The sequence below is a fragment of the Camelus dromedarius genome, chromosome 17, assembly GCF_036321535.1.
Source record: "Camelus dromedarius isolate mCamDro1 chromosome 17, mCamDro1.pat, whole genome shotgun sequence".
NCBI lineage: Eukaryota > Metazoa > Chordata > Mammalia > Artiodactyla > Camelidae > Camelus > Camelus dromedarius.
Window position 1 is genome coordinate 29,753,131 of NC_087452.1, and position 25,944 is coordinate 29,779,074.

At 40.9% G+C, this 25,944-nt stretch overlaps 1 protein-coding gene across 1 annotated transcript in view; it reads right to left on the reverse strand.

Annotated features, from left to right (window-relative positions):
* The window catches only part of CACNA2D3 (calcium voltage-gated channel auxiliary subunit alpha2delta 3), a 776,511-nt gene that overhangs the window by 130,932 nt on the left and 619,635 nt on the right, over positions 1 to 25,944 (reverse strand). The window contains exons 22-27 of the mRNA XM_064496418.1: positions 24,826 to 24,871; positions 24,572 to 24,669; positions 22,450 to 22,543; positions 19,427 to 19,522; positions 14,321 to 14,442; positions 11,623 to 11,703 (exon numbers count right to left, since the gene is read on the reverse strand). Of these exons, the coding sequence (XP_064352488.1) occupies positions 11,623 to 11,703; positions 14,321 to 14,442; positions 19,427 to 19,522; positions 22,450 to 22,543; positions 24,572 to 24,669; positions 24,826 to 24,871 (537 nt within the window). The remainder of the gene's footprint in view (positions 1 to 11,622; positions 11,704 to 14,320; positions 14,443 to 19,426; positions 19,523 to 22,449; positions 22,544 to 24,571; positions 24,670 to 24,825; positions 24,872 to 25,944) is intronic.

The window sequence follows — 25,944 nt, forward strand, 5'->3', positions numbered from 1 at the left end:
TAGACAGAACCTACCAGAAAATTATATACCAACCCCACATGGAATCACTGGGCTGTGGTTTATATGCACAACTTCAGAGAAGTTTCCTGTTTTCCCTTGTAACGAAAACAATTCATTTATTTTTTTATGCTCAAACTGCAGTGAGGTCTCAAAGAAACCTCTCTCCCATTCAGCAAGCAGCTTTGTAACCCCCTACGCTCTTTTCAGATTCTGACTGGAGTATCCGCACCTACTTTTGACCGCAATGACATTGAGTATTCATTTGTGTGGATAGGATGTCACCTAGTTTCAAAGGCCCATCAAGAAAAGCCAGAAAAAGAACCAGAGGATTTGGAGCTGGGAAGGTCCTTGGAGAACATTTAGTCTAGGCCTGGCAAATTTTGAATAGCTGTGACCAGTCTCCCTACCCATTTCAGACATTACTAACAGATCATGGCAAACTTCCATACTGAGCCCAGCCAAGGCTTCAGAAACCTTTTAAATCTGTTTTCTAGCTACCCACTCCTAATCACCTGAAGTTGACTTCTGAAACTAAATCTATTTGCTACCCTGATATAGGACAATGTTCACATTTTGCAAATGGGAAATAGAAGCATGGAAAAGGAGAGAAAATTTTCCATAGTCACACAGATAATTATTTGCAGGCCTGACAAATGCAGTTGCAGGAACATGGGGTTACCATGGATAATAACAATGAACCCTTGTCATTCTTCATTTATTCTTGTGAACCACAATATTAAGACTATGGCATTATTATATTAATTCATTGCATAGCAACAATTATAATACCACCATCAACTTTTATTTAGCACCCAGTTTTGTGCCAGTTGTTTTCCAAGTGTAATATTTTCATTTTCTCTAAACCTCAAATTAACCAAAACATGTGGGCATTTTACTGCCACATGACAGATGAAGATACATAATCATTGGGTTTGATTCATTTGTTCAAGGTCACATCACTAATAAGTAGTGGAGAAGGAATTTGAATCCAAGTCATTCCAAGGTCAAAACCTGGGTACTTATCAGGATGTGACAGGTTTGAAGAATTGGAAGTTGGGATCCTTTCCTGGCACTGACAGCACTTACCTTAAAACATGGCAGAAAAAAGGAACCCAACCACCAACCAGTGTGTCACTACTAGAGCTCTGGTTCCACCAACACCCAAGAAGCCAGCTGAGGAAGCCAAAGCAAAATGGGAAAGTGGGGGTCCTTTTATCACCATGACTCTGGTGGGCTGAAAAAAAATGTTCTAGAATGGGAGAGGAAGAAACTCAGCCACACTCTCTAACAGCTATTTGAGAAAATGGTAAAATTAGATGTTGGCTAATAAGTAGTGTTTCTCACTAAAATAGTCATGAGTACACAGAGGAAGAAAAAGTTATGAGGATCCTAGAAATCAGGCATCCTGGTCATTGATATTCAAGTCTCCAGGAAGAGTGTCCACAATTCAAGCAGAAATGTGACCTTCAAGCAGATGAGTGGGATGTAAAGGAAGAGAGTACCAGTCTACACTACCCATCCTCATGCTGGTATTCCTTCCTCCGAGACAGTGAGCTTCAAAAAGCAGAGGGAAACAATTCTCCCCTTTATGTAGGATATCTGAGGACATTTGATTCCCACAAAACCTGCCATTAAGACCTTGAGGTCTTTATCCATTAAGGATGAAGAATGTCAACAACATAGGGCATAATAGGATGATAAAAGAAAGGGAAGATGATAGGTACAGTCCAGGGCTATAGTTTTTATCTACTGTTTCTTGTCAGGAATGAAAACTACAGACTGCTTTGGCTTATCTGGGTTAAGTAGTCAGATGATCAGGCAGCAGGAGGTGGCTTCCCTTACCAACCCTGCAATACCACAGTAAACACAAGACATCTAGACGCTGGATATTTGTCTGGGGGTTGTATCCATCTTAGTCTTCAAGGAGTACTCTAAAGTCAACAATAAGGGACACTCAAGCAGAAGCCATTTACCCTGTTTACTGGCAAAACCCTTATATTCTAATGATGACTAAAATTAAGAAAGAAATCTGACTTGGAGCTTCCTAAAAGATAATTTAAAAAAAGGAAAAAATAAATAAAGGCAACATTGCCCTCAAGATACAGAAGCATGAAATACCTATTTTACAACATGTCCCAATACACTTTTTAAAGTTTCTGGTTGGATTTGGTGTACCTTATACCCACACAAGCTCTGTTGGCAAAATCACATCCTATGGCTAAGTTCAGAGTTTATGAGGCACAGAAGCATACAGCTCCAGTAGGAAGCTTCACCCATTCCAGACTCCCAGAAACTGTAAGATAATGCATGTTTGTAGTTTTAAGCTGCTAAGTTTTGTCACAATTTGTTGTATAGCAACAGATAACTAATACCCAGGCCACTGGGAGAGCTGGGGCTTTTAACTCTGAGTAAATTGTGAAGCCAATAAAGGGTTTTGAAAAGAGGAGTGACATAATATTACTTATCTTTTAACATGATTGCTGTGGCTCCTATGAAGAATAGATGGAGGGGGCCAGAGGTAGATGGAAGACGGCAAGGGAACCACTGCAACAATCCAGGGGACAGATGAGTGTGGACTGGCCCAGTGAGGTGTAGTGGGGATGCTGAGAAGTGGTCAGGTTTTGTACATAATTCGAAGAAAGAACCAACAAGATTTATAGATAGATTGGTTATGGGTAGAAGAAAAAGAGAAGAGTCAAGAATGACTTCAAGATCCTGATTCAAACAAACAATAAGAAAATAAAAAAGCACTGCCCAGGTAATATATAACTAAGAATTGTTTTTAGGTGCAGTAATGGTATTGTTATATTAAAATACAAGAAGTCTTTATTCTTTAAAGATGTATCCTGAAATATTGATGGATGAAATTATTGAATGATTAATATCTGATTTAAAATAATATGGATGGGATGGACGTGGATTAGGGCGGTTGAAGGGCACAATGGCCATGGGTTGTGAATAGCTACTAGGAGTAAATGAAGGATCCATGGGGTTTCTTATGTTTCTATCTACTTTGGGGTATATTCAATATTATCCATCACAAATGTTTTTAAAAAAAGAATGACTCCAAACTTTTTCAACTGAATAACCAGATAACTAAGAATGACTTCAGTCTGGAATCAATAGCACTTGATGGGCCTATTTAAGGAGGAGTAGAGACTGAGTAGCAAGGGAGAGTCAAGGAAGAGCAGTCTGGCTTGGGAATCACCAGCTTATATATGGCGTTTAAAGTCTTGAGAATGGATAGGAACCCTGGGGCCCTCCAACATGTACAATCAAGAGATGAACAAAATCAGCAAAGGAGACCTAGGAGGGTGGGCAGTGCAGTCAGCAAAGAACCAAGTAAAGAGGTACTTCAAGGAGAATATGATCAACATGGTCAAGTGTTGCTGAAAGACCAAGAAAAATGAACATATGAAGTTCAATATTGGACTTGGTAATATGGAAGCTACAGGTAGCCTTGATGAGAAATGATTCACTGTGGATGAAACCTGATTGGAATGGGTTCCAGAAAGTATCAAAGAGAGGAAGTAAGAAGAGCATAAAAAAGTGAAAAATAACACAAATAACTTAATAACAAAAATAATTTTGGCTTAAAAAACCTGACTAAAACAGCAAAAATCTGGAAGTTGGTAGAAGGCGGCTAGTGAAGTAAAAGCATATAAAATAACCATGGACTATGTCTTCATTCTGAACTTTCTTTTTATGTTTCAAGACAATTGTACACTCTTATCCCCATGAGCCTGGTCACATATAATTTGGCCTTGAAGTAGGAACAATATTCAGACACTGATCCTGACCTCATGAAGATCTTTCACCAGAACAGAAGGCAGGAGCCCTTGGTGAGCACAAACTGTGGGAGGCCATGGGAATAAAAAGGCTTTGATCAGGACTGTTCCTTTCCCACCAGACTGGTGAAAGCATTCTCCATGAGCAAGAGTCCATAGACTGACCGTCAAAGTGCTTATGCTCCTGCTGCAGCCTCTGCTCATGCACTCTCTTCCCAGAGAGGGGAAATGCTCGGCAGCTCACTTATCCTCTCAGGCCCTTCACTTAGTCTGAGAAATATATATTCTAGTCTTAACCGAGATCAAAATCCTACCAAGGTCACTAGGAGATTTGCCTGGATAAAGGCGGCTAAATAAATCCCCAAATCTCTCATGAGCCATGTACGGGAAAAAAATCCCAGAAACTATTTTCCACCAAAGCATGTGGGCATTTCCAATGTTCTACCAAGCATTATGCTGATTACACTGTTCAGAGGTTTATAAACTGGAGAGAAGATTAAGTAAATTACTGTCTTCACTGATAATGAGAGCATGTATTTTTAGAAAACCCAGGATCTTTGACTGGGAATCTGTGTAACCACATATACAAAAATATTAGGCACAACTGATGGACACTTTCTGATACAGGAAGTTCTGTCTTCAACATCTACTTACACAGTCCCTAATTTAAATATCCCCTTCATTTTTTAAAAGATAAAAAGATGGTGAAATAAGTGAGTGAACAAATTGTGTTTCAGGGGTGTGTGTGTGTGTGTGTGTGTGTGTTTAATGGCCTGTGATATATTTTCATCTAAAGCAGGAGTTGGCAAACTTTTTCTGTAAAGGACTAGGTAGTAAATATTTTTGGCATTTTAGTCCAATAGGTCTCTATACAACTACTCAGCTCTGCTATTTTCACAGGAAGGTATCTATAGATAACATGGGCACAGCTATAATTCAATAAAAACTTATTAACAAAAACAGCTGAGAGATATCTGACAAAGTATTTATATCCAGAACATATAAAGAATTCATATTTCAATAATAAAAAGGCAAATAACCTAATTTAAATATAGGCAAAGGATCTGAACAGACATTTCCCTGAGGAAGATAGGCAAGTAGCTGACAAGCACATGAGAAGATGCTCAGCGTAGTTAGTTATTAGGGAAATGTAAATCACTGCATGCCCACTAGGATGGCTAAAAAAAAAAAAAAAAGACACAATAGTAAGTGTTGGTAAGGATGTGGAAAAATTAGAAGCCTCATACGTTGCTGGTGGGATTGTAAACATGGTGCTGCCAGTTTGGAAAACAGGTTGGCAGTTCTTCAAAATATCAAACCTACAGTTACCATGTGACCCCAAAATTCTATTCTAATTTCTACCCAAGAGAAATTAAAACATAGCCACACAAAAACTTGTATGTGAATGTTCTTACCAACATTGTTAATAACAGTTAAAAAGTGGGAAAACCCTAAATGTCCATTAATTGATAAGTGGAAAACAAAATATTGTATATTACATACTGTGGAATGTCACTTGGAAATTTAATAAAATGGAGTACTGATACTTGCTACAACGTAAATGAACCTTGAAAACATTAAGGTCAGTGAAAGAAGCTGATAACAAAAGACTACGTGTCGTATGATTACATTTATCTGCAATGTCCAACATTAGTGGCTTGTGGGAGTGAGTGTCCTGAGAGTTAGCATGGATCCAGTTTCTCAAAACTCTAGGCTATTTTTATTCCTGGAGCAATGATCCTCAGTGTGCCTTGTCACTGGCTACCATGGTATGCACAGCAGCTGTTCTATGTGGTCAGCTTTAACTCAGATTCTGTTGCAGATTTGAAATACAGCATAATCGGTAGCTACATCATTAATCTATTTCTGTGAAGTTTGCTGTTGTCATTCCTATCGACTTAGGCCTCGTTTTGCCCTTGCATTGCACCCATTAGACAGCTTAAAAGAAAAAGACAAATGCCAACACATAAAAAGCCCCACATTTAGAGCAAAGACTTGCCTTGGGTTCCTCACCTCCCCCGAGGGCATCTGCCCATCAGTTCTGTTTTTAGATCTTAGTAAATACCGCCCAAACCTGAGAGACTCATTTGTGTCTCAGAGTACCCATTGAGACACAACATGTATGAGGGATCTCATCCAAGATTCCTGGATAAGTTCATTTCTTCTGCCCAGAATACTTTCCCCAAAGATCTTTGCATAATGGCTGTATTTCATCATTCCACTCTCTGCTTGTTTCACCTCCTCAGGGAAGCCTTCTCTGAGCCCCATCCTTCTCCCCAGTCTGGAAAAGCATTGTCTCTGCCACGTACAAGTATGAACATGAGCATTCTTCCCTGCCTTTGCCACTGCCAACCACACTTTATTTTCTACAGAGCATTAACCACTACCGGAAATTCCCTCTCCTCTTCCTCCCTCCCTCCCTTCTTCTTCCTTCCTTTCTTCCTCCCATTCATACAACACATGTCTGTTGTCTGTACCTCTCACACAAATGGAGGCTCTCCACTGACAGCAAACTGGACTGAATGTTTCTTCCCTGGGCAGCTGCCATCTCTGCCTCTGGTCCTGGGATGCCGATAGTGCCCTCTCATTTTATCAACCGTCAACCCCCCATGCAATCCACAGTGGCCTACTGGGTGCTTGTTCTCAGCTGTATCTCCAGCACTAGGTACACTGCAGGTGCTAGATAGCTATTGAATTATTTAATTAAAAAATTAAGAAATGAAACAGGATCTTTTTGTAAATGAGCCTATAAGGGAAAACACTGAATTTGAAAGCACCAAGAGTTGAAGTTTGCCTGTCAGTTTAATCCAGCATTTCTCTATCTCACCCCTATTGACATTTCGGACCAGATAATTCTTTGTGGTTGTGGGGACTGTCCTATGCCTTGATGTTTACTGGCACTCCTGACCTCTACCTACTGGATGCCAGTACCACCCCTCTTAACCAATTGTGACCATTGAAAATGTTTCTGGACGTTGTCAAATGTCTCCGGAGGGGCAAAACTGCCCCTGGTTGAGACCAACTAGCCTAATCAGTAAGTATTAATTTCTGCTATGATAAAACACTCCCTTTGTTCATATCTAACAAACTAGAGGTCTATCCATGTAGACCTGACACATAATTCCTGAATACTAGTCAATTCACATATACCAAATATACGAAATCCCACCAAAGGAATGTTGATAAGCTATATATTTGCCTGTAACATTTTGCCAACATTATCTGCCCAATTCTAAAGAAGGCTCTATATTAAATAGTACACAGTAAACAGTTTAAATAGCCTGTACCTGACAATAGCTAATGGTCGATGATGTTAAGCAATCTCTTTATTAATCAGTTGGTTAAAATGGGATTATCTGTCCTAACATCAAGCATCCCCCTTCATTACACTGCCTAGAATTATCCAGTTGAGACCACATCACCCACATTTTGAAATTTCCCCCACTGTAGTCTGTATTTCTTGCAGACTGGCAGATCCAAACCCCCTCCCCAAACTTTACTAGAAATACTGAATTTTACACTTAAAACAGGTGAACTTTTGGTATATAAATCATATCTCATTAAATCTGTTAAAAATAATTTTTTCTGTAACCAATGCCTCTAATGTCTATAATCTATTTCTTTCTGCTGCTGATCAGATTAACTATTCTAAGCATCACATTAGGTACTTGGACCTCACAAAGGACATCTGCTGGTGGAGAGACAACTACTGGGCCTACATACATAGTTGCCATTAGGATGGGACACCTAAACAGTTTTTCCATTCCTTAAAATACCTATATGGGTCTGTATCATTTTACTACAGTGCAAACTGGAGTTTTTAGCTACTGAGTGCCTCTCTTAAGAGTTTTGGTCAAGTACTATGTCTCCATTGTCTGGTCAGAAAATTTTGCAAGCATATGTACCTACAGATAGCAGGTAAAAATGAAGCCCATCTCTCTTGAGTCATTTAGTCAGTATTTCTGATATATTTACCATATATCAGCTCTTACTTAGCACTGGGAATAAAAAGGTAATTGGGACAGTCCTTGCCTTCAGAGAGTTTAAAATTTATTTAAGAAATTAAATAGAACATTTTAGGAGAGATTTTACATTTTGATATGTTAAAATTTACATTTTAAAGCAAATGCAAATAATCCAGAATTTATCATATCTGTTACTTTAAAAATTCAGAAATCTGAACTTCTTATCAAAAATGAAGTATTTTATATTTGTCAGAGGGAGAGACTAGAAGGAGAATAAGGGAGTCAGACAAACACTCCAAGGAGGGAGGAAGTTCTCTGCATATTTATATGTTCCTACTTGGCTGAGTTTCTCCCCCCATGCATTCCTTTTCTTCTCCACGTCATTTCCACCCTAGCATGGTGGAAACAGTGTCAATGATTATTGGTCTGTAGGGCCTGTCTCTCCATTGAGAGTGGAGTGGAGAATTAACACCATGATCTAGGTAATTTATGGAACTCAAGTCAATAACAACTAAGTAAGGGTAAAACAGGTTTCTACAAGTTCAGTGCAATTTACAGAATCTTCATTGAGGGTCCACTGTGCTCCAGGGACTCCACTGGTAAAGTACAAAGTCTTGGACCTTTAGGAGCTTCTAGATATTTGCTCAGCATTTCAATTCACTTGTCCTATGGAGACATGGCTTTAAAAATAAATGCTATTTCAAAGGTCTCTGGTGGGTGTGAGTGGAGACAATCACAGGGCCTGGTTATTAGTTTGTATCTAGAGTGCTAGCAAAAGCAGGAGGTCAGGAAATATTTATTGAATAAATGAGCGAATGAATGAAAAAATATGCTGCCAACTTGAAGATAAAAATGGGCCACCTCAAATCCTAGCATTTTTATATTTCTTCATATTCAGGTATTTTCTTGTTTGTTTTCTCATTTTTATCCCCAGATTAACCCAGAATAAGGTAAGGGAGATAATAATCCCAACCTTATTTTAGACAGAGTTTCAGGGACCCAAGACCACACACCGAGCAAGTTTATGGAGTGAGTGACAAACCTACGTGGACCTTACAGTCCCAGCTTTGCATTTCCAATAACAACAGAAAAATGGACTGGGGGCCTGACACACACAGCAGGTTCCAGGGCTCTGGAAAGACTTAGTGGGCCAAAGAGAAAGTCCTACCACTTCTTCATTTGCAGTGGGAAAGCAATTAAGAAAATTTAGCTTGCTAGTGGCAGCTGGAGAGTTGGCAAGTTCCTCAAGAGAAGGACTGTAAGCAATGTCATAGGCCAAGAAGATGGATGGGGCCCATTTATGTGCTGAGGCTGACATATAAATGGAATCTGGCCCAGTTTGACTGCCCTTTCTTCAAAGATGTCATTGACAGATGAGTATCTAAATGTTTTTGTTTAAAAAAGAAAACAAGAAAAAAAGAAAGAAGAGAATAATACACACACAAAAAAAATCAAAACAGGAAACTCTTTCTATCCCAAACAGACACATGTAGCCAATGAACATGAGAATGCCAGATCGGACCTGGGAGGAAGGCAGGCTTTTCAAAGTAGTTCTTGATAATGATTTGCAAAGTTGTACACTTTTCCTTTCAGATAAATTTCAGTTTAACACAAGGATTTCACTGAAGCCCCAAATTACTGCCACTGGGCTGCATCCCATCTGCTATTAGAGTCACACTGGTGGGAGACAAGTCTGCTCACATATTCATCTTCACCTGCCATAACAAGGTTTCTCCCCCAATTAAAATGGGCTTTTAAATTTTAGAGTGGTAAACAATGTCTACTTAATCTGAGGAGAAAACACAGAAGAAAGTTACCGAACCTAATCACACAGTGACATGTGACATGATGGGTGAGTCAGAGTCAATGAAATTTGAGGGAAGTGCTGAAGAGGCCTCTCTGCTTTTGGAGACAGAAAGGTCCTTTGGAGGTCACTGCCTTCATGGCAGCCTTTAAGACCAAAATCGAGCAATTCTGTTCTATCTTATGTCTACCCAACCCACTTTAAAAAAGATTAAAAATCAGCAGATTTACAAGATAAGAACTAAATACAGTTCATTGGATAACCTTGTTTCTTTGTCCTGCTCTGTAATTATCTTCCAAAAATGGTCACCAGCTGATACACACTGAGTCTCAGTAACAAGGGAATGACTCTCCCACCCATTCAGGGTGGGCCAACCATGTCTCATGACTTGCCTGTGGTCTCTGGCCAACTGTATAACTCAACAGTAGATAAGTAACCATTTGGAAAAGTCACGGTCTTTTCCAGACTGGATACAGAGTGCCCAGGCTGAGTCCACGTTTTGTCCATACTCAGCCAAACAGACATTTATGAAATACAAGCCATTTGGAAACATTTGAGCATAGCTTGCAAACTTGGACAGATGTGGCTGGGATGGGCACAGTGATCTTAGGACCAAAACAGAGCATCCCTCATGATGAGTGAATGAGAAATCCAAGGAAAACGTTTCAGAAAGACATTTCAAATAGATGGACAGATAGTTTGGTTTAGACCATGTCATCATCAGCTGTTGCATGTGGCCCCAACTCCAGGGAGGTAACATGCCTTCAGAACTAGCTGGCTGGGTCAGCTTGGAGGTAAGTAAAGCTGATCTTTAAGCAAAAATAAATCTTGCTGAGTTAAATAATCCTGTCTCAACTTTCCTCAGGGAACATGAGACACTAAGAACAAAATGTGAAGATAGCAGTCCTGAATTTTCAGTTCTTATCTCCTGGATGATTAGGTACAGATCTACCTAGGTCAAGATGAGCTACAGCTCAGATATATAAGACTGTCTTCCTTGCCAATAATCCAGGAATAACCAGGGCAACCAGGGCAACTGTCCCTAAATCTTTCAATCCCTGCCAATATAATTATGATGTAAAGGCTATGTCAGAAATAAAGTGGGGGAATAAAGCAGTATTTCCTAGCCAAAGAACAACCGCTTCAAACAATCTGATCCATTTGAATTCCTTCCACAAATATTGTGTATGGTGCCACAGAAGTTGATGTTCAAAGTCACCCTACAGTACAATTTATTGAGGGAAGCTAACTGAAAACCAAATGATTCCCTTTTGTAAATCTAGCCAATACCAAGATGGCACTTGGAGGGTCTCACTCATCCATCAACCAAAGGCTCTGACAATTATTTATCAGAAATAGACGATGTGCCAGACATGCTTTTAGTCTCAATTTTTCTAAACAGCTGTCCTCAAAGGAGGGCTTGTGACAGTTTCTGAACTTTTAGGCCAAATACCACCAATGAAAGCTCCTCAGTCAGTCACAAAAATCTACTGATACATCCAAGAGTGAGAGAGATGGGAAAAGCCAGAGACAGGGTTTCTTTGACAATTCAAGACTCAGTCATAAAGCATTTTAGCTTTCTTCTGATCGCAAACCCAGTACCTGGAGATACATCTAACTCTAATCCCTCAGTGGTGTTAGGGGAGTGAAAATCTCATGCTCTGCAGAGAAAGGCACATTTCAGCTTGCATTTGCCTAAAACAAACCCACAATTTCCTTGTATGGCCCATGTTATCCTAATGATACAGAAGTGGGAGATCTGCAGCTTACTTTAAATGAGCACGGTACCTACTGTCTAGAAATTCTCTTCTGCACATACCAACAATTTCTTACTGGCTGAGAACTTAAGAATGAAAGCCCTGGGAAATATTTCTATTTTCACATCAAAGTCAACCAGTTGTCAGAGACGTAGATTGGAGGAGGTGACACGAAGCTGATGAGGAGGTAGTTTTTAATGTTTTTACCTTTCAAAAACAACAGTCTGATACACAGAAGTAGTAGCCTGGCTACATGAATGGACACCATGCTTACTTTGATTCATCGATTGAAATTCATCATCATTTACCTGCCACCACGGGAGATTTGCGTTCATCCAGGAGCTGGATGGAGGTACTCGCCGTCACCACATTGCTTTTGTTGACTATTCCTACAAGAAAAAAAAATGACAAAAATGAACACAGTGCTTATGTTGTGAGAGTGACTGTATTGGTTTGCAGTCACCAGTTCTGCAGACTGCTGGGGTTTGCTTCCCAGAACCCAGAGCTGGTCCGCCCTGTTAGGCTGCAGGTGCTGGATGGTAGTCCTCTCAGCTAAAGAAATCAATGCACTGAGTTCTGACCACCCACACTGGGGAACATCCAGCTTCTTCCCATCAAAATTATTAACTACCATGGAGGGATCACATTTTTAAAAATTTGTGGTTACTAATTGCAATGTTTACTTGTGTCAGTTACCATATTTATACTGCCTTTCTAAATACAGCTATCGGAGAGCTGCTTGAGATAAAGTTTTGAAACTATTTTACAATGAGTTGAGAACTTTAGCTCTGATTTGTTGTTTAAAACTTTACTGATCTATAAAATTCTAATTTCAAGCCCAGTTTTTCTGAGCAAAAATATTCTAAACAGGGATAGAGCTGGAAGGCAATTCTTACCCCAAACTCTTATTAATGTGGTAGCAATATTGTATTGGTATAAAGATATTTTCTATTACCAACAATGGTTCTAATATCCATGAATTAAAAGACGCTGAGCACAAATTCCTAACACCCATAGTTAATAATTGTTAGTCCAGTGCCTGCTTCATAAAAATTGTTCAGTGAATGTGAGTTGGATGGAATCCAATTAATTTGAGAAGCAGGAAGAAGGCAGATCTGAATTTGAATACACTTAAGAATTTTTTTTTGGCCCGAGTCTAAGCCATAATAAAAACCAACTTCTCTTCCAGTGTACAGGTATTCAACACACAGGATTAAAGATGAAAGAGAGCTCCACCACACTTGTCCTTGGTCATTTTTAACATTTTCCCTAAATCTATAGGGGCCATGAAATCTCATAAGATATTATGTCACCCATAACTTCATCATGAACAAGGTAAATTCCTTTTCATTATATGATTTCATTGAAAGTTCAGTGAAAACCTCATTAGCCAAAAACCAATTAGACAACGGCCTTAATTAATTAGAATTTTTTTCCAGACATAATTCTTTGTGGGAAAAATGGTGAACAATAACAAAGCAAACTGACACAAGGAAGCATCACACACCAGCACACACACACACACACACACACACACACACACAGAGCAGTTTTGTGGGGGGTGTTTTCTATTCCCCCAGCTCCTTCTCCCTGCCCAGTATTGGGGAAAGCCCTTCTGGATAACTTAATGGTTATAGTCCAGATCTGGCAAGCTAAGTTCTATTTTCCTCTTTAGGAGACTATGAAAAAGAAAGTACCATGAGATTGCATGATAAAAAAAAGACATTATTATTGATAGATTTACAGCAGAATAAGAAAGCCCACTGTCTCTCAGTTGATATTTTCAGCAATAAAATATGATACAGATAAGCATAAAGAAAGAGACTTGGTCACATGGAAATTTATATTCGAGAACATATACATGTACAAGGGCATGAGTACACACAGGCCTGTCAGCAAAGGAGCACAGACTTCGAGAATCTTGGTCCTAAAAGGAACCTAACTGATACTCTCCTCTAAAATCCCGCCCAGCAAGAGAGTTTCTACAGTAACATTTGGACTTCCCTTGAACGTCTTCATTAATGAAGGACCTTCTTACTGATAAATCCATTCAACTAATTACTAGACAACGCTTGTCAACGTGTCTTCTGCAAATTTTGAGAGCCCTCTTTCTAAAGATGTTTTCGTTCACAGAAATGAACAAGTGCCAAGACTCAGGGAGGAGTTCTGACACTAACCACTGGAGAGCCTCCATTAGGGTTGACTTGGAAATGCTCGTAAGAGATTAATACAAAAGGCCCTAATATAAAACATAAGTATATACTGAACTGTCCAGAGCAATCCAAGTTTATAGAATTATGTCTTATTCATCTCTGACGTTTCTACAATGCACAGTTAGAAGCCTTACACAGAATGAGCACCAAAAATATCAGATGCATGAGACAAGAAAAAGCCAAGGACAACTGAAAAGCCTTTCGTTTGTCTTGCTTCTAAAACTGGTTGAAATAAAGGCAGTGTTCAGTTATTTTTTGGAGGGAAGTGACCTTAGTTTTTTAAAAATAATAACGTAAAACCTTAGGATTTGAAGAATCATTGGCTACATGTTTCTCATTGGGCACTGCAGCTCCCCCTGTCAGGAGAGCACGAAGTCTTAAGTCCTTGCTCTTGCATGTTGATTTAAATCCGTTCTGATTGGAAATTGTAGGCCTCCAGAAAGTTCTGACAGAGGATGTCATGGCTGCCTGAATTTTCTCTAAGTAGGGCCATGACAACATTTAAAAAATCTATTGAGAAATTTGTATTCAAATTCCGCGTGGTACAAAATGACAGTCTTGCTCCCTGAAATGTTCTTTGCACAGTCTGGTTAAGCAAAAGCCTCATTTTATTTGGGTTTGCTACATTTATGGAACAGGTCACTGGTTCAGAGCTGGGCCAATGTTTAGCATTGGCTCTCAAGGTTGAATTTGGCTTCCTTTAGCACCCAGATCACTCCACCATACTCTGCACGCAGTGCCCAGGCCAGCAGGATGAGATGGACAGAGCCCCACCTCCAACAAAGGCACCCACCTGTGCTGAAGGGTATCGAGTAAACGAAGCTTCCTGGAATCTGCTCCGCAGCTCTTCGGTACCACAGAGGGAAATGGTCTGCATTAAAGATGTTCTCCTTATCTCCAGCTTTCAGGAAGTCCCTTAATATAGAAAGGAGTAAGAAAAGTATGACACGACCCAGCAAGGAAAAGCTGGACGCAGGGTGCATCCCAACGACTTTTGTTGGGTAAAAACAGTGTTGGATTTTAGAACCCTCACTTGCCTTTCTCAGTACAGCAAGGACCTGTGTAACATTGTGCACCCCAGATTACCCCAAAATATCTTGTAGAGCCCTGGCAGTCAGATTCCTAGTGGATGAAACCCCGAAATATCTTGTAGAGCCCTGGCAGTCAGATTCCTAGTGGATGAAATGATTTTTCCTAGTATATCTAGCGAACTAATAGTCTTTTATCACCTGAAGCAAGCAAATCAAGCCTCCAGAAATCATATAAGAAGACCATGGGTAGTCAGAAAGCTTTGTCTTGCCTTAAAATCCAACCACATAGACACATATCCTTGGAAGGATCAATATCTTAAGTAGATCTCACTCTTTTCAGAAAAAGTGTAAAGGAAGTACAGTGGATCCACGTGGGGAATCTTTGCTTCTTCTTCCCTTCTCTCCCTACTCTCTAGCCCTACAGGACTGTGCCCCATCTCCTCTGCAAATCCCTCATATCTCCTGACTCCCTGCCTACTGCCCATCATGCCTCTGTCTATCCAGAAGGCTGCATGGACTCTCTTCCCCATCTCTTCCTGTCAAAATCACGCTCATTTCAAGGTGTGCCTCAAATACCACCTACCACATGAATCCACAGAATCCACACCAGGGTCCCACAGCATCTTCACACAAACACAGCCTTCTTTTTCCTTGGCCTTATCTGCATAGTCATTATGTCCCATTCCAAGCCTCCCAAGATCTTTGAGGAGAGGAGCGTCAGTTCAAATTTTTGTATCCTTCCCCAGAACCTTAAACACACTGAAGATCCAAGAGTGTGTTCACTTGACTTAACTCCAAAGAGTCACACTTACTCTCCAGCATGCAAGTGCCTTGTCTTTGCTGATATGGTTATTCCTTGGGGAGGAAATGACTACCTAGCTAGTCTAACTCTGCAGAGATCTTTCAGAAAGGGAGCCCAGTCAGGGCATAATGTGCATGAAGAGGAAAGTCCACCAGCTGAACCAGAAATGGCACCACTTTCAAGCCAGCAATTTGTATCATGGAGTTGGACCACATAGACCTGAAGAGAATAACCAAATATTCTATATTGTTTCAGCATGGTCAAATGTGTATGCCAAGTTATAACCAGCTGGTTATTGGAAGCTACTTGAACTTGCAGCCAGCTCAGGAAAGCATTCTGTAGTTTTAGGATATGGCCAACCAGCAATCCCTTGATTTCTTCCAAAGATGCCCATGCCATTGGAGGCCACCTCAAAGCTCTTAAATAGCCTGAAATATGCCTCCCTGTAATTCACACTAGCATGTCCAAATTCCACTCTAAGGGCATAGACCTTACTTTGTTGGCATTCCCCGGGCCTGGCATTCATCAGACACTCAATGTATGCTCACTGATCACAGGATAAATCAAGTCTCATATCCAGGTTAGAGCTTCTTGCTTATTGCAGACAAGTTGCTCTATCTTTCCTAAATAACATCTCTTATTTTTTTCAAATTCTTTTATCAATATGGCCACCTCTGCCCTATTAACACCCCTATGAAATTCTGTGCCACTAGAACTGTTCATAGTAGATCAAAAATGGCCTGATGTTGCTGCCTACATTTGTTTACTGACTCTGACTGACAGGATGATACTCCAGAAGTTAAAAGCTTTTTTTTTTTTAATTGGCAAAAGCACTCTGCTCTCATTCAGAAGGCCAACTTTGGAGTTATGAGCAAGACTGAGAAAGCGCTGAGATCCCTGTGCTATTCAAAAAGCTGGCCTTAGGGAGCTTCAGGCTTGATGTGACAGATAAGCCCTGATTGGCCCTGCTGTATTCAGCGGTAATGTTTTTTGATCCTAAGATCATCAGGCTTCATAAATACTGAAAAGTGAGCTTTTTCATTTTTTTTTTTTTTTTGACATGAGGTGCTCCATAAAACTGACTTGGACAGGTATGTGAAGGAGACAATGCTGCGCAGCCCCAGGTGGGATGAGCAGCTGTGCCTTCCATGCTGGGCCACAGGCACAGTCACAGCATCAGCCCTACTCACCGGGGAGGTGGGTGTAACCACAGGGAGGAAGGCTCCCTTCCCATGCAGCAGTTAATGGTGCTACAGGAAGACCCTTTTCAGTCACAGTAGTGGGATAATAGCTTGGTGGGAAGGTATGAGGTGGTTCTCACTGACACTGATGGACACATTTAGGCAACAGGTCTAGGACACTGAGTGTTCCGTGTCTGCTGTCCAGGACCAGACCATGCTGGCACTTGGGGCAGCACACAGAAGCCACAGTGCTTGATTCCCATTAGCTCTAGTTAATGTGAGAAGCTCTGGTTGCCAGGAAACCTTGGGAGTCCCTGACAGCTACCAAGTAGTGATTCAGAAGAGAACAGGAAGGAGAGACCTGGTTCTCCAGAATCTCTGAAAATACCCTTTAGGAAAATAAATCCTTCTGGGTAAGAGGAAAGCCTACTTCTGGATGCTAGGGGCTGTTAACGGTGTTGTGTAAGACTGGTTGAGGTTTTAGGCAGAGCTGAATGACCCTGGGTGAGTTACTTGGGTCAGTTACTGAGTCTCTGAGCCCAACTTATTCATCTACAAAGTGGGAATAATATTACACTTATCATGATACTATCAGAATTACACAGCACTATGCGTAAAGGGCTATTTAAACTGAAAATGGCTCCACAACTATATGGGATATTAAAGCTCAGGGGTTTCTTTCATTCTCTGTGGTTCAAATGGGAGCTGTGCAGCACTCATCTCTTAGACTTAGGACTTGGGGGGAGAGCAGTCACTGTACTTTGGAAGCTGGTATCACTGGATGCTATGTGTGTGCTACATGTATTTCAAAAGGCCACACTGAAAGCACGAAATATATTGTTAATAATGGGGATGGTGGTGGGTTTCAGAGGCCATGAACTAAAATGTATCTACTTCCAAAAGCAGGTAGTGGGGATAGAAGCTGGAACCTCAGTGTAGAAGGCTGATGGGATAGTTAGCTCTAGGATGGGAACTTTATATCATCCAGAACTCTTCCCAACACTCTGAACTCTTCCTTGTATGTTCTCTTTTTAAAAAAAACATAGAAATTCTAAAAGTGGTGTAGCCCTGGCTAATAAAGTATATCCAAATAGTTGGGTCTCAATAAGGACCATTCATTGGAGAGGGTAGGCAGGTATAAGACTCTAACATAATAGAAGTTAAGGTGCCTCTATATGAATCAATGATGAGTTTCTTGAAGACAGGAATTATTTCATCCATTCAGATATCCAATGAGTACTTACTTTGGGTCACAGTAATGTCACAGGGACTAGAATTCATAGTTGTAGGTATTTTTAGCTTCCAAAAGCAGTTTTACATCCATAACTTTTCTGATGCTCACAGTTACCCAGGGATATCATTATCCTGCTTTTCTGATGCAATGAGTGAGGTGAGCCGGGTGCACATCCCAGAAGTCCTGAGTGTGGTCCTGCTGTCTTTCAAATCCCTTACAATCACCTAGCTATCAGACTAGTAAGGTGCCATGTTTTGTTGTTATTAGTGGTTTTCTTGTTGATTTGTTTTAATCTCAAAACATACAACAGCCTTCCTCTCTAAGCATTAGAAAGTCTATTCCTGTATCCCCTTACCTCTCCAGATCCTAAAAGGAGAGGGCGGTGATATGTAACCTGACACTTCTAGTCTTTCCTAGAAAAGTTGCCTTCTGGTAGAGTAATTATTTGGGGGTAAAGGGCTAAAGAGGGCTTGAAAAGAATCAAGTCACAATTACAGTCAACTTCATAAATGATACATTAGAGAAGTTGAGAAAGAAAGAGTTCTCAGATGGGAATTAAAAGCCAGTTCACAAAACATCCAAAAAAACCTGAATCTGCCATTTACAAGAATTCTTCTATGATCATATGGTTGGTGTCAGGGCCTCAGGATGCAAAGGCTTAATGGGACAGGAGCATCTCTTAATCAGGCCCTTGATGGGCCAAACCTTGTCAAATTGATGGCCACCCTGTGGCTTGGTTACTGCCCCCTGGTACTCTGAAGTTCAGGGTTTGGGAGGTTCCATAGTAACCTCTAGAATCACACACACACATACACTTTGCAAACCCTCTGAATTTCAGACTCCATTCATCCCTGCCCTAATAATGCCTCCTTCTTCAGAGAAAAGCAATTGAGAAAACTTATTAATGGGTTCAGGAAAGACTTCCCAAGCTCACAACAGCTCTTGTCAAACACCAATTTGAAGAATTAAAACCCTGTGGCTCTCTGAAGACTCAGGGGCTGAGCAGTGGTCTGAAGGGCATCTGGGTACTGACCTCAGTGACTGAGCCCACTGTCCATCTGAATCTCTTTGGAAACACAAGGAAACAGTATCAAACCCAAGGGCCACCAGAATGCCTGATCCTGGGTGTAGGGCTCTGCAGGCCTTCAGGCTCTGTACTGAGGCACAGAGGTTTACTCAAACTTAAACAAATAAACACCATGCTTGAAACACTGATTTGTGGACAGGCAGGAGTTCATCAGCAGAACTGCAGGACAGCTGAATGCCCCCAGCCATTTGTTAGGAGATGAGTGAGTTCTCCCTCTGGCTGCTCCCCTAGTAGCCACACCATTTCCAGAGACCTGAAATGACTCCCCAGGGCAGGAGAGGACTCCAGGACAGTGGACAGAAGCCAACAAGGGCAAAGAACACAGAGTTGTGGAAGGGCCAGCAACGGGCAGGTGAACACACACACACACACACACACACACACACACACACACACACACACTGGGGTCCCCAAGGTAGAAGAGAGAGGAAGAATTTCAACAGGCTTGGGGTGGCCTGAATTTTGTTTCTGCTGAGGGTGGAATCAAGAAATGATACATGCTTCCTTTTCAATGTCCCATCTCAGGAGCTCCCTGAGCCCCCAAGAAGAAGCACACCTACTTACTGATTGGTGAGCTGCTCAGCCCCAACAAACAGGTTGATTCTTGAGAGGCCTGTGCGAGTGCCAAGGAAAGCTACCTCCACGCCCTTGTCGGAATTCCTGAAACAGAGCAGCAGACGTCAAGGGGATTCTGCCAGAGAGTAAGCAGATAATGGCTTCTGCATTTTAAGACTCATGGGTAGTTTTATGAAATAGTAGTTTTGAAACCTGAAGTTTTAGAAGAAACTATAGAAACACACACACACGCACGCACACAAGATGCAAACTCTTATTCCTTACAAATGTTTTCATGGTAATTCTTATCAGAAAAACTAAGAACTCCATGGCAAAAGGGAGCAGTGTGAGAAAATGCACCCCCAATGCTAAATAAACACTTTTCTCTCAAGATTCTGGGTGCAAGTTCAGAAAGAGTCAATTAACTTTAAGGAGAGGAAGAAAATCTTAGAGCTAGCTTTTTGCATTGATGCTACCAAGTCTACTCTTGGTCCTGAGACCATTATTGGAGTCTGCCATTAGCAAAAACAAGCAACAGAGCCATAAAGACTGTAGCATCCTACAGCTTGGAAATTGCTAGGATTTGAATTCTACACCATGTTGAGGGCACCAACTTGTAACTCCCACCAAAGCAGAGGCCTTCTCATCACCACCAACCCCAAAGGGATAAGGAAACGACTTCCACAAATCGCACTGCAGGATGCCATGCATAGGAACTCTAAGAATGGCCTTCGCAAAGGAACCTCATTTGACAATTCACTAAAGATTTTTTTTTCAATTTTCAAGGCAAATTTGATATGCCTGAACATATTCTTCAGGGTACTCTCAATGCATAGTTCTTCAAAAAAGCAAATGGTCTTTCCCTACACATACTTAATTTTACTCTACAATAAAAGAATGAAGAGATTACTGATTCTTGAGTTTGCTTCCCTGCCCATAGATGCTAGCAGCAATTTGACTGAAAGCTTTAGCCATGTTATCTTCAACACAAGATCATTTAGTTACTTGATATCTGATGGTTGTCAAAGTGGTCAATAATACCTTTAAGTATTTAAGGGGTGAATAATGCCAACACTATGCATTTGTTTCTGTTTGTAGCCTACACCAAATTGGAAAGCCAGGCTGTCCAATCAGTTACAGATGTGGACTACAAAGCAAGCTACCATTTTGGAAATCTTTAGCATCTGTTAGGGGTGAATTAGCCATCTTTGCACAAGATTTTGAGTTTCATAAGAACCTCAAAGAAACATTTCCACATCTACTAGAAAATGCAATCACAGGAAAGGCTTTAACTCTATCCAAGCCTCCCAGGGAATAAGATCCATGCAGATAAGCAGTCCAAGGATACCCCCAAATATATTGAGGGTGGTAATATCTTTAGGATTCCAGACTCACGTATTAAACTACCTACCTTACATCTATGCTTCGGAGTCATTTTCACCTTAAAATGTCTACAAAACAATTCTGGCCATGTCCAGTCCCAAACCTGCTCTTTCATTGTCTCCTGTCCTAGGAAATGGCACCACTATCTACCCAGGTATTCATGTCATAAATCTGAGAATGATCCTTGACAGCTCAACCTCCGTCCTCTCACACAGTGAACCCGTTACTAAGTCTTGGGGATCTTACTTCTGAAGCATGCCACAAGTGCATCCCTTCTCTTTGTGCTCACTGCCACTGCCTTGGTTCAAGAGGCAAATCCCCTGAAATGCTGTAGGAGTCTTTACTATTTTTCTTACCTTCATTACATTCTATTAACCGCATAGCAGTAGAGGGGTCTTCTTTTAAAATGCAAGTCTGATCATGTCATTCTTAAAATCTTAAAATGTCCTTCTTAAAATTCTTCAATGATTTTCCGATATTCTGAACATAAAATCCAGAATCCTTAACCTGATTCCCAAGGTCCTGAAACACTCAGCCCCACTACAGCTACATCTCCCAATATCTTCTAGCCTAATTGTTACATTTCAGCTCAGTTGGTCTTCTTTAAATTCCTCAAGTGTATCAAGTACTCTCTTGCCTCAGGGCCATTGCACATGCTGTTCCACTTCCCAGGATGCTCCCAGGGAACCCTCGAACTAGTCCTACTCAGAAAAGCCTTCCCTGTCCCTTATCTCTCCTCTAGATCTTGTTACAGTCTACATATCTAATTTTTCTTCAAATAATTATCACAATTCTTAATCATATAGTACACTATATGCCACAGGTATCGTGATGATGGATGATATCTGAGTTACCTCCATTTCACCAGCAACAAGCCCAGTACCTGGCATATAACAGACATGCAATCAGTACTTGATGAATGAATGAAAATGAGAACAGAATGAATGACAGATCTGATAGAAGAGAATGTACAAAAGGGAAGATAAAAGAAGGAAAGGAGCTAATAAAAAATGTAAAAGGGGAAAGAGCTGAATAATGTATAACATGAAGATATAAGGAAAATGAAATGAGATTTTTCTTATTTTTAATCATTAATAACCTACTTAAAATAGTAAAATAATAGTAATAATAATAAAGCTATATTAATAAGCTGCCAAAGCAGTTCTCGCCCTAGTCTTTGACAACAACTACCATTGCCGCCTCCCCCTACATCCTCCACTTCAGAAGTAAAACCACAGAGTTGTATCTGACACCCTAATGAAACAGAGCTCTCACTTCCCTGTCCTCCTCACAACCTAACCTGGCCCAGATTCCAAGTTCCCTCCTGACTGTGAAGTAGAGGGAGTCATGGCAGGGCAGGAAGCAAAACGCTCCTTCCGCCTCCCTCCCTCTCGGAAGTGTCACCCTACCTCAGCATACCGAATTTCATGTAATGTTAAAACTCAAACAAATTATATGTCAAACCCAGGAGCTTGCCATCCAAGCCAGAGCCGCTAATCTGCTCTAGCTCTTGTGGTTTGGAGCTTTGGGGAAAATTAAAGAACTTTAACACCAGGCTCCTAAAACAGTTTAGTTCTTTAAACCATAACCATATTTCGGACTGCTTGTGGGGAAATGGCCATGAAAAGGGGACACGTGCAACCACTTACTCAGATTTGTTGAGGGCAAGGCTGGTCCAATAGGCTTCAATGGGAGCACTCACCACGGCATCAAAAAGGACTTCTTGTATCAATTCTTTATCACCTGTTGGGAAGGACAGACTTGAAAAGATGGCTTTGGCTGGACCCCAAATCATAGCATAAGAGGCACTCACTGGGCTCCTTTTGCAATATCTGCAGGCTACTTCTCGTATGGAGTGTTGCTTTATGCATTAACCTCCTACCAGTTCAAAATATGAAACAGTTCTGACGCCTGATATACCAGTAATACAGGAGCCCCCAGCACATTTGGATGAGATAATAGTAAATTGAGAGTCTTGAATGACTCATGCTTCAGTTTTCTGCTTTTTCTCCCCATCTAGTAGTTCATGCCATAGACCAGCATGCCAACTCTGGGATTCAGAGATCAGAAGGCAGCACTCATCAGAAAGTTTGCTCTTTTCATCCCCACATCTGTCCTCTATCAGAATTCTCAATTCTTCAGGGCCCTGATCTCAATCTACTGTAAGAAGGGAAATGGCTATGATAGCTTAATATCTCCTGAGACTCTTTCTGCGTGATTCCCTCGAATTAAGAAGTTTTTTTTTTTTTTTCTTAAAGAGGGATATCTGTCGTTATCCAAAGGGATTCTTGATAGAGCCCTGTGGAAGAGGCTAAGGAATCAGGAGGCAATCATGAGTCTAGCAGCTTTATCACCTACAGCAGACTGGTCTTCACTGTGGCTGGTGCCCAACAAGACAGTGGAGCTTTTTTGTAAAAGCAAAAACCACAAACAACTCATCAATAAAAATAATGGATAAATTGAGATATAATTATATAGTGGATTGCTATATACTAATTCAAACAAATGCATCAGAGCTAAATGATCAACACAAATAAATCTCAAAAATGTAATGTATAATGAGTAAAATACAAGTTGTAGAATAATATGTATTATATCCATAAATCTTAATATACAAAATAATGAAAAGTACTGGCACATAGTACTTATGGATATATATATATAGTACATATATAGTGTATACATTGTATAAAATGCATGGGAATGATGAACAAATACAGGATGGTAATTCTCTCTGGGAGGGAAATGAGACTGCACAGGGACACTCGGGGTCTTCAACATTATCTGTAATGTTTCTTTGCTTAAAAAATATCTAAAGCAAATATGGCAAAACATTAAAATTTGACAAAGCTAGATGGTAAATGTAAGTGCTTTTTCATATTATCTCTACTTCTGTTTTTTAAATGTCACTCAAAAAGTCAAACAAAACGAATAATTGGGCTCATATGATGTCCATCTGATCCTTTCTCTACTAGAGCATATCCAGAAAAGTAAATCCATTCCATGAAGATGTGGTTTAGGAGCTGGATAACCTCCTTCATCTCTCATAGGGCTGTTTGGTTATTGTATAAGATAACATATATAAAGAGCTTTTCATGTCACTGAATAAGTGATATCTGTTAGGGGTAGGGACAGGTGCCATCCTCACTTTGGTGAATCCCCTCATGCCCCAACTTTAGCTACTGGAATGAATTTGTGCCAGTCCAGGAACTGTTCTTAGACTTGGTGAGCATCAGGCCTGCCACTGCTCTCTCCCTGCCCCCGGCACAATCCAGTGGCCATTTCTGACTCACTGAGCTCCCTCAGAGGGCACTTGGTAGGAGGAGAGGCAGCAGACTGTATACTACAAGAGGCAACATGTCACAGTGGCAATCCCACTCTGGAGAGAACCAGAAGACCTAGATCACGACCTTGGATGAGACAAGCCCTATTTCCAGGCTTCATTTGTAAAATGGAAGAGCAGATATTGACAGTCCCTTCCCAAGTGTAACATTTTCATCCTACTCAGGTGCTTGACTAAATGGTTTGGTAGGGGGACAAATCCAACATGAAGGGTTAAACTGGGACTGGAGATTCTGAATGACTTCCCTCAATCCACATTCCTTCTCCTGTTTCTATAGGAAGCAGACATTTGGCTGGATTTAGTGTGACTGATCATCTCTGCCAAAGCAAAGCTTCCCTTGAAAACTCAAGGGAAGTATGGTTATGAGTTCATGCTCCACCCCCCAACCCAGGCCACGTGCACACAAGGGCATTTGAAAGCACACTTACATTGGAGCAGAGGTTCTTTGCCTTTGAGGTAGAGCTTAATAGCTTCTAATTGAGACAGATGACGGTGCTCTGGGTGTAGGTCAGTGTTGCAGTAGGACCTAGGAACATGATATGGCCTCAAACAGGAACATGTATATATTTATAGCACCTTCCTTTACCTTTAAGCCAGGGGAACTGGGCAAAGGAGGACAGGCAACTTGAAACCAAAGAGGGAAGAAAACAACAATGCTGAGGAAGGATTCTTCCATTCTTACCATTCATCTGCCAAGGACACATCAGGGTGTTCTAAGTCATGCAGGCCTAGAGGTCAAGGAGAAGGGCATCATGAGTAAGTACCATCCATGCAGGGCACTGAGCCCTCTCATCCTCTTTTGTGTTTCAGATGTTCTAGGGCAGGACCATTGTGGGGTGAAGGGTAGACATCAACCCCAAAGATATCTGTCTGGGAAAAGGGACTCTGCACGTAGGAAACAAGTTTTCCTCCCAGGCAAAACCTTCCCCCTATTTCCACCTCACTCAGCCACCACTGCAATTTTCCCTGACCGAGTCTCCTAGGAAAGCCTCAACTCCATGAAGACAAATGATACACCAGTGAGTACTGGGAGAGAAGCTTGGCAGGATGGTAGAGACACTGACTTTGGAGCCCCTTAGAGCCCAGCTGGGAACTTGAGTGGGACTTAACTACTCTGTGATGTTAGCAGGTTGCTCTACTTTTCTAAATGTCAGTTTCTTTGTGTGCAAAACAGGAATAATAATAGTCCCTAACTGACAGGTGGTTGTGAGTGAAATTATAGGTTGAATGATGCAAGACTGCCAATACTCAACTGTTTTTGACCAGCAAAAATTTCCAGTTGTTACAGGATCCTAAGTAAAAAAAGAGTCATCAGTCTGGAAAGGTAGCTAGAAGAATTAAGGCTTTCAGGGAACTGGGGAGTTTTTATAGAATGCTCTAGACACCCTAACTCTGTGAAATCACTCTCTTTCCTTGCATCTTCATGTGACTTCATTTTGATGGGTCATCAGCAGCCATGCATTTCTGAGTGACAACCTCAGGAACTCTAATGATTAAGAATGTCAGTTTCCCAAATGCCCAACTATATCTTACTGCACCCAGGATTCCAGTGCCCTCCTCAAATACAAATGTATAAAATAAATAGCAAAATACTAGACCTATCGTCACATACTCCTGCTTGATTTTATAGGAAGTAGGGAATAAATTAGATAGAGTATCATCCTACATGGCCCAAGTGGGAATATCCTGGCTCCAACACCTACTGGTTGAACGATGTTGGGAGGGTCATTTCGACTCCTGGAGTTTTATACCAGTCAGAAGATGTTCACGGACTGCACGAGAAGGTTGTGTGGAATTAGTC